This window comes from Corvus moneduloides, chromosome 19 (assembly GCF_009650955.1).
Source record: "Corvus moneduloides isolate bCorMon1 chromosome 19, bCorMon1.pri, whole genome shotgun sequence".
Taxonomy (NCBI): Eukaryota; Metazoa; Chordata; class Aves; order Passeriformes; family Corvidae; genus Corvus; species Corvus moneduloides.
The window spans coordinates 9,577,564-9,592,174 of NC_045494.1; the positions used below are offsets into that span (position 1 = coordinate 9,577,564).

At 37.5% G+C, this 14,611-nt stretch overlaps 1 protein-coding gene across 9 annotated transcripts in view; it reads right to left on the reverse strand.

The window, feature by feature from the left end:
- B3GNTL1 (UDP-GlcNAc:betaGal beta-1,3-N-acetylglucosaminyltransferase like 1) overlaps nucleotides 1–14,611 on the reverse strand; it is a 109,428-nt gene that overhangs the window by 80,845 nt on the left and 13,972 nt on the right. For 7 of the 9 annotated variants that reach the window (XM_032128570.1, XM_032128573.1, XM_032128569.1 and 4 more), the window contains 2 exons: nucleotides 11,335–11,400; nucleotides 412–507 (listed from right to left, as the gene is read on the reverse strand). In XM_032128570.1, coding sequence (XP_031984461.1) covers nucleotides 412–507; nucleotides 11,335–11,400 — 162 coding nt within the window. Of the gene's footprint in view, nucleotides 1–411; nucleotides 508–7,362; nucleotides 7,505–11,334; nucleotides 11,401–14,611 lie in introns of those variants that run through there. The other 2 variants (XM_032128578.1, XM_032128574.1) reach the window with 2 other exon arrangements.

Genomic DNA, 14,611 nt, shown 5'->3' on the forward strand with positions numbered 1-14,611 from the left:
CTAAGGAACACTTAAACAGATACAGGAGTGGTCACTACTTTGGGTGGGAGAAGAATCATTCTCAAGAAAGATGTTTTGTTTCCCCCCTTTTGTATATAAATACACTTTTTGAAAAGAAAACCCTAATTTTAGAACATGAAAGCATATGTAGTTAACCACAGGCAGCAGTGAGACATGGAAGGCTCACTCCAAACCTGAAAGCTTCATCCTCACTCAGTGTGAAGTCGTTGTTCTGTAATGATCACCCACACCATAACCTTGGCTTCTCTTCAACAAACTCTGTTTAAATATGAGAATCTGATAACCTTAATAAACTATCAAGTATTGCTTATGACTGAAAAAAATCCATCCAAAGAAACCTCTTGCTCTATTTTCCTGCTGTAATTTCAGACACAGCTGAAAGCAAAATACCTGTGTAAGAAGTTGTTCCTGGGTTAGGTTATTGATCCAGCGAGTGTATCGTTCAGTAGAGTCCAGTGGCTCTCTTCTGACTTGGCAACCAACAATCTAAAGCCAAATGAGATAAATCCCCTAGGTTAAACTGCTGTACACCCACGTGGCAACAAAACAGTGTCATGAAATAAACATTCAAAACATGGCAACTCCAAGAATTAAGATTATCTATGCAGTCCTTACTAGCCCCTTTCTATGTTCATAAGATAATATGGCACAATTGCTCTGCTCAAATATTAAATAGTTACAGACTTTAAAGGTCTCTAGAAAACACTGAGGATTATCTTTCCAATAACCCCATTCTTGGGACTATTTGAACCACTTTGGTTGAAATTTTCAAAGGAAGTTTTCCAAAAGCAGACATCTAAAATGCAAAATTTCAACCAAAAGTTAGTTCAGCAAATGAAAATTGGAACTTGGAAATTGACACCAGACAATCCTAGTGACAGCGCCATAACCTATAATACACCCCATTACTTTTAGTTAATACAAAATAAGGACAATCCCCCACATATTCTGATTTGTCTTGTTCATGGCAGAACAATGTAGACACCTCATTTGGATTTGGTCACTGAAGCACCACTTGAGCAACAGCTCCTTATCCAATACTGTTCTGTACGGGATAAATATGAATTTTAGTATTGTTATGCCAGTAGGTGTTCAGAAATAGCTTCCAATATGTATCAGAGCATATTACCGGATTACATGTTACCTGTATCTGCACAGACACATATTAATGAAGTTTCATAGAAACACTAAACTGTTTACAAATCTCTGATTAGAAAAGGAAAAAGCTGAGGAGAACCCAGGAGTGAGACTGGACAGAACTCTGCTGTTTGCTCCCCCCAAAGTCTGAAGTCTACACAAAACCTTCAGGGTACCACAGGACTTAATTATTCATGCAAAGTAAGCTGATACTGATTTATACCAACTACTGCACTCCCATCATACTGTAACTCTCCATTTCTCTTCCTGAGTTTGATGGCGCTTCCTATTGAGGATGTGTTTGTCCACTGAGAACTAACACCACAGTGTTTTAGTGCTTCTGAACACAAATTTCCAATAATCGAGTTCTGTTCAAGAACAGGTGGGAAAGTTCCTTGGTTTGTTTTCCCTAAGCATTCATAAATCTTCCAGGTATCTATGTTTACAGAGCTTTAAACCCCAGAGAGATGTGAGGAGTCAGGCCAGAGTTCTGCATGTGCGGTTACGAATACTTTTGATCTGGGAACAAAACCACCACGAGAAGATCTTGCTGGGGGACTGCTGGCAATGAAACATCACCATGTAGAGTATGATTAAATATAACCAAAATAACAAGCATGGAAAAAAAAGAAAATGTTATTTGCTTATCCCAGAAGAATAAACCAGAATGTCTCTGAACTAGAAAATGTCTCCTCAATGACAACAACAAATTACTGTGGAAAACTTCAATCCTCATCCTAACTGAGCCCTCATATTACAGCTAAGTAATACTACGATATTTTCAGAAAGTTAATCTAAAATTCTTTTAAACTGAATATCAGTTAGAAGAGTTCATAGAGATGTTTTTAATGGGGGCACACCACAGAGATAAAAACCTGACAAAGGTTGTGTCAGATGTACATCTATCCTGTGCTGCAAGGATGATTTTTGTTTAAAAATAGAACTTTCTAGTATTCATATATCAAGCCCTCATTAGCATCCTCTTGCATATCCCTAGGTTTTTCTAACTTACAAAGACACTTTACAAAATTCTGTATAAAAGGTAAAAGGGAAAAATTACCTTTACTTTATCTCTCAAGCTATTCTATGAGAACACAAGACGGAAATTTAGTTTCTTTATTTTAAGAGTCACAGCGAAGCTGAACAGATACAGAATACAAAAAGCTTTCAAAAGGTGAGAGATTAAAAAGGAGAATTTCAAATTTGTTTTTCTGAAAACCTGGTTTTCAATTACAGCCAAGTAGTAAGTGAAGTCATGTCTTTCCAGGCAGCTTGAAATTTAAATTAGAAGCAGAGGACAAAGTTTCACAGTTTTATATTGATTTCTGACCAGCCTGATAATTTCATAAATGCTGTTGATAATTTCAGCAAACTAAAGTGAATGTTGAATCCAGGTGTTCAGCTAAAGGACTGTAATTCCCTGAAGTTCAAAGAACAACTGGTTCAAATCTCAACTCCTCACACTTGAAGAGAAAACTGAACAGGTTTGATGAATTATCTGTACACACACAAGGAGAGGTGAAGGCAGACAGAAGAAGTGCTATTAAACTGGATCCTGACAGCTCTTTTCTGGATCACACATCACTGTTTAGGCACCTGAATCTCTCTTCTCTAAAATCCACTCCACACAACTAGGAGTGGGGTTAATGAATTGTATCTAAACAAGATTATCAGAATAAATGTCGTGGATATGCACTTTATTGCCACTGCACTGAAAACATTTTCAGGAGTTGGGAGAGCTATAAAGCCAGTACAATATGATCATGATACAACTAAAATAACAAATAACAATAATACAAATATCAATAATACAAATAACAGTGAGGTTCTCCAGGTCACAGTACCCTGGGCTAGCCACAATGTGTGAAATAAAAATCCAACGAGCACATTCAGTAAATTCAGAGTTATGCTCACGTTCAGAGGACCTAGGCAGGATTACTGCGTAATTACCAAATTCTGCTTAGAGTCACCTATAGTCACTGTCCTGTGAGGTACAAAACTGCTCCACTGAAACACAGGAGTATTTCAGTCCCATGTCGGTCATGTGCAAACGCCAGGACTCTACACCCAGGCACTGACATGCCAGAACTTGCTCCAGCTTTTCACTCGTGGTTTTGAAACGCAATATTCAGGTAGAGATGTTTCTTATTTTCATCACTTTAGGTTTTACATTTTCCCTTGCACATTTAAATGGAAAAGGAAGCGGGTGAGAGGAAAAAGTTTAAATGAGTTGGCAATAATTAAAACCAATGCACTTTCTGCAGATGTGGTGTTTTTGAGTTTTTTAATCACTACAACTTCCTTTACCACAAACAATCTTCCTTATTCAAGAGGCAGCCTATGGGTCAGAACCCACCCCTTGTACTAAAGAGGAAATGAGGATGAAAAAATAATTGGTCTTCAATTTTATCCCAATATTTTCCATCCTTGTTTTTAAAAAAGGAGGAAATGAACAAAGACAGGCAAAAGCACAAACTCTCCACAAGGCAGTAGGCACTGGATGTGCAAACATACACAGGAGTTCTTCTTATAATGTATCATCTTTTAAGAAACTTTGTTATTGAAATAGGTATTAGAAAAATACACATTTTAGCATGAAAAACTCCACAGCTTTTCTGTACAAAAAAAATGCAGCTTTCAAAGGTTATATAAAGTACAGAACTTTATTCTGCACTCTGAGGAAGAACGTGCAGTGTTCTGTTTCATTTTAGAAATATGACAGAATGATGGAAACCTCCTTGAAGAGAACGTAATTAAGTACCTAGTGAAGCTTTAATCAGAAAGATCATAACATCTGATCCTAGATAGTGTTCTGTGAAAAGAAAGACTATCCAAATAACAAGCAGAATAGGGAGGATTATCTTTAGGGCACGACACCTTTTTCCCAAATATGCCTCTTTATGAGAGCCCACAGATGGAAAAATCCTAAATTAAAAAGCTAATAAGGGTTATTTACCTTATCCTGAATGTTTAGGAACAGCTTTAGTTAATCAAGACCACATCTTTTGTGTTAAGGAAAGGTAGATGTCACCTCTGCTGTCTCCAAACCCTACTTCAATTATTTTTATTGTAGTAATTTCGATGCAGTAATTTCCTTTAAGAAAGATTTCGTGATCATCATTTAATGCAATCAAAAAGGAAAAATAAACTAAGGAAAAAGAAACTAAAGAAATATTTTTATGTGGTTAAAATCTTTCCAAAATTATATACTGCAGGAAGAAGGTAGTAAAATGTGTTCCCTCTCCCAATCATTTCCAAGGGAGGAAACTGTTCTTCAAAACATGACACCTGTGAGGTAATTTGCATTAGGTGTAAATATACAAAACACACCCTAGTGTATTTAAGGCATGTTTTAAAAATTATAAAATATGTTGATAGTGCTGACTCCCCAAAGAAGCCTTTAGGTCAGATGAATATCCATTTCCACAGATGTTCTTATCTTGGAGCAATCCGTATTTATAGAACACCTGTTGAACATTCTACTTGACACTAGTTCAAGTCCAAAGTCCACAAAAGGATGTTACTGTTTATTTGCAGCACATAAAAAGAGAGTAATTAAAAACCAAGGAAGCCTGAATTTTCTTTAGTGAATTTATATGAAAAACAAGAAGTCAAGGTGGTGTAATCAGAATGAGCCCAGGTGAGCATCACAACACAGGAACATTTAAAAAGATGTTGTCACACATGTGAATTCATGAAGTTTGAACACGACATTTTGGGAAAATCTTCAAGTAAATATCACTGAAGAGGTACCAATTTCTTTTGCCTGTAGCTCCACAAAGTCTGATTGGATTGTAATAGTTACCACCTCAGCAAAATGTCTGAACAGCAGGAAGAGGGAATCTTGATTTTCAAACATTTTATGCTTCAGACATAGTTTTAAAAATGAAATATGTTTACATGAATGAAATACATTACAATCAGACTTTCATGAATATCAAACTCCAGTAATCACAATTGTTTGATGGGGTTATGGGCATGTGGAGACCATTTTAAACACAAATTTAATTACAAAGTCGTGTAAGTTTGGCTGTTTCCCATTTGGGCTATTTGGTTAAATGTAGAACAGACTCAGACTGACATCGTGACTTTGAAAATGCTCTGCGGTTTTTTTCAGAAATTCCAAATTAAAAAAAATCTGTAAGGAAGCTGCCTAATAAAAAGCAAAGACGCAGCTGAATTCCAGCAGATCTGGATGATATACATGGAAAGGCCCAGTTACTGAAAATATAAGAATAATACTCTCACATTGTCAAAGAAAGAATTCTCATATTCCTCAGTGCAAAAAAAGAAAAGGAATCGTATTTTTTCCTCTAAACATTCTCCACTATCACCACTTCAGAACAAAACCCTCACACAACTGCTGCTTCAGTTTCTGCCCTCCATACCAAGAGAAGATTATTGAAATATTATAAATGACTTTTTAAAGCCTCTAATGACAATTTCCTGAAGTGAAAACTAAAAATGTTTTTATAAGTATCTTTATTGGATAGCCCTAATTCAGAGTTACATCTTCCACACGCTGGAGAAGAATGTAAAAGACTCTGTAGTTTGATAACAGTAAAAGGAAACTGACTATAAAAAAAATACTGCTGACCAGAAGAGTTAAGACTAGTTCATGAAAATATTTCTCTGGACATGTTTTTTTCCCCACATCAAAAATCAACTGATGTTGAACAATCAACAACTGCATGGAATATAATCTCATTTTCCCTTCTGTCTATACCAAAGACAGACCAGAGCCTCTTCAGATCTACTCAGCCCCTTTAGTGGAACAAATTCCTGCTAACAGGTTTATGCAAACAAATTTGATTTGTCATTCAAGACATGACAGTACTCAATTAATGTCTCTTCAATAGCTGTTGTAGGAATTAATTCTTGTATGAAAGCTAACCTCTACAGGCAGTGCTTGCTGGGACAGGCCTGGGCAGCACACTCTGATCTGTCTCAAACGTGCTGAGTAAGGGAGTCAGAGGGAGAGCTGTGCAAATTAACTGGGGAGAAAAAAAAGATTATTTAAGTTCTACACAAAGAAGACTTTAATCAACTTCACGTCCAAAATAAAAGCACTTATCAAAGGAAAATCTGCTAAGCTATATGCCACAACCAGAGGACAAAGCTTTTAAGGAGAGAAGATCACCAACAACCTCGTTGCGCACAGGAAGGATGAAAATGAAATAGAGATACAGAATGGAATTTAAATGGAGGACAGAGAGGTAATATTCAGCATGATGAATTAGTTATGCTTTATGGCAGTTTAATAAAACCTCACTTAGACTCACAGTCTTTCCACACCACAAAATTACAGAATCAGCTGGATCCGATCATTTTAGCCACAAGAAAATAATGATATCATTCAAGCTAGTGTTCTCTGTAAGGGAGGGAGGAAAAAACAGTCTTTTTAGCACGTGGCAAAAAGGTGTGACATGCCCTGACAAGCAGAACAGCACAGGGTACAGTGAGATGAGAAAAAAAAATTATCTATTAGATTATGAATTTCCAAAAAAAAAAAGTTTCCAGACCAAAATGAAAAAAAAAAAACCCTACCCCTTAACTTCTAAATGTAGTTAATTTGTGAAGTTCAGTAGGGGTGGGAGGGAAGCAGCCAATGTCTCTTAAAGAAAGGAGCAGCTCAGCTCTGATTCATCTGTGGATTTCTCCAATCCATTGGCCGATTGTGCAACTTTTGTTTCAGCTCTCCCAGGGCAGGTGAACAGGTCTGTGAGCCACCAGCCCAGGCATTGTTCAAGTTCACTCGATCCAGTCAACTATCTCAGAGTCACATTAACCATCAAAGATATGCAGAATTCAGGCAGTTGGTTAACACAGGCAGATAATGCAATAGATAAAAATGGCTTTAGGCACTGCTGCTCTTGAGCTAAATCCAAGCTACAGAATATGCCAAAAATCTGCTTTAGAGATGCAAAATAGTGAGAATTGCTCATTGAAGAAATGCAAATGGTATATTCATGTTCTCTCACATGCCCAGGTATCCTACCTGTTTGAGACAGAGGATAGTAATTTCACAACAAATACAAAGGTATCCACTGTGACACTGGTACTGATTCACCTCCTGTTGAGCCAGTGAAAACAAGAGGAAATAATATTTCTATTGCCCACATTCTGACTCTGTTGTTTTCTCACTGAGGTGGGAGACCATGAGGAAAAGTTTAGCTATGTTATAAGCTCTTTAATGTTACTCACAGTCTCCAAGATTGTTCTCAGATCCAGTGATTTTCCTTCAGCATGCCCAGAGCAGGGCCTTCTGGAAGCATCCAGCAACAAGACACCCAGGGAACAGATCTCTCTGGCATTCCCCTCTCTCCTTGAAAGAAAAAGCTTTGGGAGTTCTCAGAGGGTACTACTCTGTTGAAATTAAATAACAGAATAAATGTGAGGCAGAGTGAAAGACTGCACAGTGTGTGTGGTTTGGGAAATAACTTCCTGGGCTACTCCAAACTCAGAAATGCTGTTCCATAGAACACTAGTATGTACACAAGGTTGGATCTCCTCCAGAAGAACACAAGCCTATATAAAATAAGATATGAAGGCATGACTTTTTCAGAATTAAGGGGAATAGAATCTCGAATCTTCCCACTCATTAGCTGCCAACAAAGCATATATGTTTTGTGGTTGGTAAAGAAGCAACACGTGGCTTACTCTGGATAAATGGGATAGATGCAGCTTCTAGGGAAAAAAACTAGAGTGAGAAATTTTAAGAAGAGTTGCACATTCTCTGTTGACAAAGTCCTCCTTTTTCTGAGCAGAGCAGGGGCCATTTGAAGGCACCTTTGTGCACAGTGTAACGTGAGGGCACGTGGGCAATCAGTGCCAGAGGGATGGGAACCACTACATTATTAACCGCCAGTACAATGTCCCTGAGCTTCACAGCTGCTGAGAGTCAGGATTTGCATTGAGCCTTCTACTTCTTAAGCAGAATTTAAGAATTTGTAGTGTAAATACACAAAGTCTCAAAAATTTGTTTCTTCTGAGAGTGTCTATTTATAGAATTCATGCCAACAGGACTTAGAGATGATGTAAAATAGTCATCAGAGGACAAGGTGACAGCCGTCATGGAGAGCTGCTGTTAATAAAAAGCACAATGTATTAGTGATTTGTATTTTGAGAGTCAAAATCCTGCACTCTGAACATTTCCAAGGACAGAACAGTTCCACCCTGCAAGCCTTTTTTTAAAAGGAGTGTTCCAGATAAGAGCAGCTTAAGAGAATAGAAATTAACTTGCTCTTTAAAGCACAATTAAGTAGTCTATACAGGAAATGAGACACAAAGGCTGCTGCTGTTACTTCAGCTGTGTTCCAGTACCGGAGCCTGGGGCAAGCTTCTCGCTTTTTCAGAGATGGGGACACAGGTTTCTTTAAAGAATAACTTGTGGGGAAGATCCCAGAGGCATCTGGTATCTTTGGTTCTGCTGTTTAGTAACCAGGCTTCAAGTCAGAGTAAGCCAATTTGTATTTAAGAGTAACACAAAAGAGGAAGAACCTCAGGGATTAATTAGGACCTGGGAGATTTCTCTTGGTGGAGAAAGTTGGAGACTTTTCCTACCTGTAGATCTACAGTAACAACAACAACAACAGCAGACTGAAGCCAACAATATCAGGGCCCACTGGGAACACTGGTCTTCAAATCTGACTCCCAGTAACAACGAGCAGGACTAGGATAAGGAATAAAATTTCTGAAAGTATATTGAGACTACATAAAGTCAAAAATCCAGGTCAGAAGAAGTTGCAAAACAGTGGAAAGTGCAAGTCTGCAAATTAGAATTTCAGGAACAAACCAAAAAAGCTCACTGCTTCACAGGCATTTCTCAACCTTCTGCTTTTTTTTTTTTTTTTTTTTTTTTTTTTTCCCACCCCTCCACCTACTCTGGTTTATCAGACTGATTGAAGCCAGGCCAGAACTTCAAATACAGAACAAAACTTCATTCAAACATCCCCAAACATCTTCCAAGGCCAGAAAATTGAATGGCATGATTATTCTGAGAACAGCAGAGAGATCATTCTTTTAAGAACAGAAGTCCACCTGGACACTGGTCAGTAGATTTGTGCCCAGGTCAACTTTTCTCAAAGTTGTGTCAGAACTATTGAGGGGCTCTGGAGCAAACTGATCTATTTGCTCACCAGAAACAGCTGGATATGTTCCCCTTTCCCCTTCAGGCCTTTGAATTAAGAATTCTGTAAGACCCAACATTAACCCAAGAAGGTTGTACCCCACACAGGCATTCCACATATTTTCTATACCTGTAACATGGAAAATGTGCTGGGTCTGGTGGAAATACAGTTAATTTTGCCCACGACAGCCCTCCCAGTGCTGTGTGCTGGTAACACACCAGGTCTGGCTCCTGCTCCCACAGCACCAAGGCTGTGTCTCCAACATTCCTGCTCTCCAGGACGCTGGGGTCGGCAAGGGCTTGGGGTGGCACTAAGGGCAGCTGATCCAAACTGACCAAAGGTCTACTCCTTTGCTTTTAGTAAGTTACCTTTATCTTGACCCACGAGTTCTTTCACCTTCTCTTTCTCCCACCACCCTGTCCTTCTGAGCAGTGACAGCAGCCAGCCAAGGCCAGGCCACCACAAGCACCACAGTGAAACAGGACCATAAATTTACATGAATTTAGAGCATGGCAGTAACAAGCTTGTGTTGCTTAGAACAGATCACAAAGACCCTTCAGTCTACTCAGGTCCTCTTTATTTCTTGTTTGATTGTCATTTAATAGTTCATACTGGAAGTTGTTGGGCACTGAAGGATAACAATATAAACAAAACAGTTCAAGTGTTTTCTAAAAAGACTACAGACTGTTTAGCTGAATTGAGTCTCTTTTAAAAAGTCTTAGTTTACATCTATAGAAGCCATATAAGCAAGAAATATGATAGCTCTTAGCACTAATTTCCATAAAACAAGCACACTGGATCAACTTGCCTTTCTGGTTTTTGGCTTCTGACTACAGAATTACATTACCTGATTGATATCAGAACAAAAACAACTTTCCATTTATCATTTTATTGTGTTTGTAATGCGAGGTGGGTTAACTGCTACTCAGGTACTATTAAAGCTATAATTTAATAAATTACATTGTGAGGATGATCAGATTTCAGAAGAGCCCTAGTACAGGTGGTGCGATGAGCAGGTACACATCCCAGCACTAAGCAGCAGGTTGTTTGGCAGACATTCCTCAGCTAAAAAGACTGCAATCATCTCTACTTTGAAGCAAGTGTGTTTTGGAGGAAAAGTTCAAAAGGTGTTTAGCTGACAGAGAGCAATAATCCTAAAATTGTGTGTTTTCTTCAGACACCTGCAGGAAACACCTTTGTGACAGACCAAGTCAATCGACCTTTCCTTTCCAGAAACCTCTTGCACATTGAAATAACTATCACAAGAAAAAATGTCAGAGATGTGAAAACAACAAGGCTGATTTTGCTGAATGTTGCTGATAGGAATACAAACTCATTTTTCGTGTTTATAAAGGAATATCTTTGTCAATAGTATTGACAAATTAACTGGCATAACAAGTTATTTATATATAATCTTTGGATAAGTAGAACACATGCACAAACTCTCTCTAAAGAATACTGACCCTAATCACAGAAAATCATATAAAACCCAAATCATACAGATCAGAGAAAAACTATCTCACAGAATATTCCTGACAGTTTATTTCACAGGAATAAAGAATGGAATTCTAATGATGTTTTCTTTTGCAGGCAGGCAGAGAGAGAAACATCAGCTGAACTGTAGGCCAGTTCATCAGTGGCAACAACCCATACATTCCCTATGGTTTACAGTTTTTTAATTATTAAAAGCAGATAAACCAGAACTGTAGCCAAACCTTTGCAGCTTTTCACATGACTTAGAAGGGCTACATAAAAAAGGCATTCTCCTTTAGCTTACAGACATTAACCAAACCTATATACTTATTTGCAAAAGAGTATCAACTGTTGTAATGAGATCTGGTTTTCTGAACAGAGAAAATAACAGGAAGAAAAGAAGTTCAATCAAAGCTCCTATTTAGTGCAAGGATTAAAAATAAAGGAAAAGAATACACTGGTTATTGCTTTGCCTCCACCAGCCCCACTGTGAAATTTTCATATCCTTTTAAAGATGTATCCGGAACTCTGTCAAAGAAAAACCCAGAAATACACACAAGAAAAAAGTACTCACACTGTTTGGGTGTTGAATGGCAACTTCGTGCTGCAGCCTAACCCGCTGTGGCATCATCACATCATCCTGGAATAAATAGCACACTGTTACTGAACATAAAAAGGGTCACAGTACAGTACTGACACGCATTAGAATATGTTGCTAAATTAACATCATTTTACTGGCTTGCAGTCAGAAATGCAAATGGAACAGATATTAAGAGACTTCACACTTTTTGTGGATTAAACTCGAAGCTGTTCGAGCTGGAAGTGATCAAAACTACTACACCGTGACAACGGTGCTGTGATCTCAACACACATTCGCAGGCACCCACACACTTAATGGTTATTTCTCAAGACACTCAGCAACTCTTTCACAACTCCCAGAGCAGCACTGGCAGTGTAAGGACAAGGAACTAACCTCAGCTAAAGCCATGAGATCTGAGACATAGCAACATGAGGAAATGTTTTCTGCAGTCTGGCTGTACCTTGTTCCACTGAAAATGAAAAGCCTTTGGTCTCTAGATCTAAAAATATGTCATATTTCATGAGCACAAAATCTAGTACTTGTGAAATGATAAAATTCTAAGAAAAAGGGAAAAAGGGAAGTACCCACACTCATAAAATGCATTAGCATTGACACTGGCTTTAAAACACACCACCTAGACTTAAATTTCATGTTAATACTTCTTTCATGTGTAGCACAAAAATCTGTTTTATTTACATACAAAAAGATAGGTTGTTTTGTGAAGAGTCAGTAACTTTGCTATCCTGCCTTGAACTGTGAGGAGAGATTCCTTTCAAAATGGTATTTTTTTCTGTTCAAAATTAAATCCTTCCTAGACTGTGATTTTACATTCTATAGAAACTGCAGCACAATTTTTCTTCCCTAAATTTAGGCCCCTGAGGTTTCTACCTATATTCTTTTCCATGTTGGTGCCATATTTCCTCCCTCTTAAAGAATCAGTCTTTTTTAGATGCTGGTTAAAGCTGACACAGCCTATTTCTTCTCAGAGTATTTCCAAATAAACTTATCAGACAAACACAATTCAAAGGAGCCCTGAATTCCTGTTCTACAGACATTCTTTTAACAGTTCCTCGCACTGAAATCATTCTCAGATTCCTATTAAAGCACAAACCCTTAATATTGAATTTCCAACAACTTTCACATTAAAACTTCCCATCAAGTCAACAGCATCAAAAAATATATTGGTGCTTAAATATCTACAGCTTGAAGAGTTGAATGACCTTGCTATAAAGGTGCCACTATAGTTTTATCAAAACAATGCATGATAAAAAAAGTTTCAGAAGTAGATCCAACTGCTTAATACAATTCAAGGTTAAAGATAAAGAAAAATAATAATAAAACTGACCCTTAATCACACATAAGTTTATAAAAGACGGGAGGACTATGTTGTCAAAAGCATTCTTCTGTATTTTGCATTTAGGATATGTTTAGTACTAAGCACAACAGCTGTTAGTGATTTTCAAAGCCAACAGAGTGAAAATACTCCTTCTGATTTCTCACGACTGACTTCAAAACTACAATGATATTATTTACCATCTAATTTGCTTTATCAATAAGGCACCAGAATTCCAGTATCAAGCAAGTGTTCCAATAAAACCTTTACCCTATTTCCCACAAGAAGAACCACAATCCTATTTCTTCATGCCAAATACAGAGCTGATTTTTGTAAATTAAAACCTGGTTTTCAAACAAGCAATAGCAGATATATTTTAACTGAACTTTGTTCACTCTTTTACAAGTTGCTAAGGATCCTTAGATATCTTCCTGTTAAATAAATAAAAAAAAGAAAAAGAAATCCCCTAAAAAGCCAGGAATTTCAATGCTTAGAACAATGTCACCCTCATCTTTTACAGATACAACATATGCTCTTGTGCTAAAAGATCTCACTGTTCATGATCCCACACAACAGAGAGAACTCTTACATTCATGAAGATGAAAAATAATATACTTGATTTAAAAAGGTTAAATCAGCATGGAAAGTATTCAAACCAAATTAAAATAACCTATGCACCAAAGAGGTCGATGTCATGTTTTCATAACCACACAATTCGACAGGAATGGCCTCGTTCCCCTAAGAAAACACTGTGTCATTTTGATGCTATTGGCAAAACTCACACATCTACAGATCTGGGGCTTAGGCTATCAGAGAGCATCAGTATTCTGTAAACTCCAGCTAAAGAGGGGGCACTGTAACCACAAAAACTTCTAAATGCCTCTTTTTATTAATACAGCTTTGTTCTCTAATGCTGGAAAACTCTATGAACTCTTACCCTGGATGACCTTTATTTCTTTTAATAATTCTGTCTCATTTCTTTATTAACAGCATTACACAGACACTGCACTTGCTCTGTTGCATTGCTCTGTGAGACCTTCTGAGTTCGTGGAAGGAGAAAGAAAGAAGGGGGGAAAAAACCAAATATAACAGTCTAGGACATAATCTCAAATACAATAATAAAGCAGTTGGGTGATGAGGAAGAACAGCACAAAATATAAATCACAGCCCAGACAAAGCTGAGACCCAACCATCATTCAGCTTTCTTGGATTCAGGTTGCTACAAGAAAGGTAACTGCAAAATCCCAACTTCAACAGATTCTTCACTATTGATGACTGGAAAGGTAACCATGAAGTAGAAACCAGAATGTATTTATAGTGAAATAATCTTAAGGAACCTGGATGGATTTAAGACCAGTATTTAAAAACCAAAATGATTATATGACAAATTAAGGGCACCTTAAAAAAATGTTCAGCTTCAGAGGCCACTGATGGGAGTGAAAGGCCCAACCATGCACTGTACTGGCAAGCTTTTATGGAATTTTAGCAACACAGTTATTAAACAAGTAAGGTGGTAAAATATTTTACCCAACTGTACATTATGCAGTCACAAATTTTCTATCAAAGCTGTTGCACTTATGATATTGAATTCAGCAAATGTGTTGCCAGACTTCAAGTTCTACAGGCAGAGTTTGTTTTTTTTTTTTTTCTTAAAACTGAGAACAAAACCTCAGCAATCAGACAAACACTTCCCAAATTATATGTAACTCAATTCAGACATAAAAAGAAAAAAGGGCCTGTACCAAAAAGGGAAGTATATTTAGTTGGTTTCTGTCTCCTAGGTGAGAGTAGGCAAAATAACAATAATAGCAGTGCCTTACACTGAAAAATAATTTTAATAAAACAGAAGTTTTCAACGAAATCCAATTTTCTCTGTTCACATGGAAGTCTCTAACGGTTGTCCCCTAGCAGATATACAGCAGACAGGATGAAGGGACA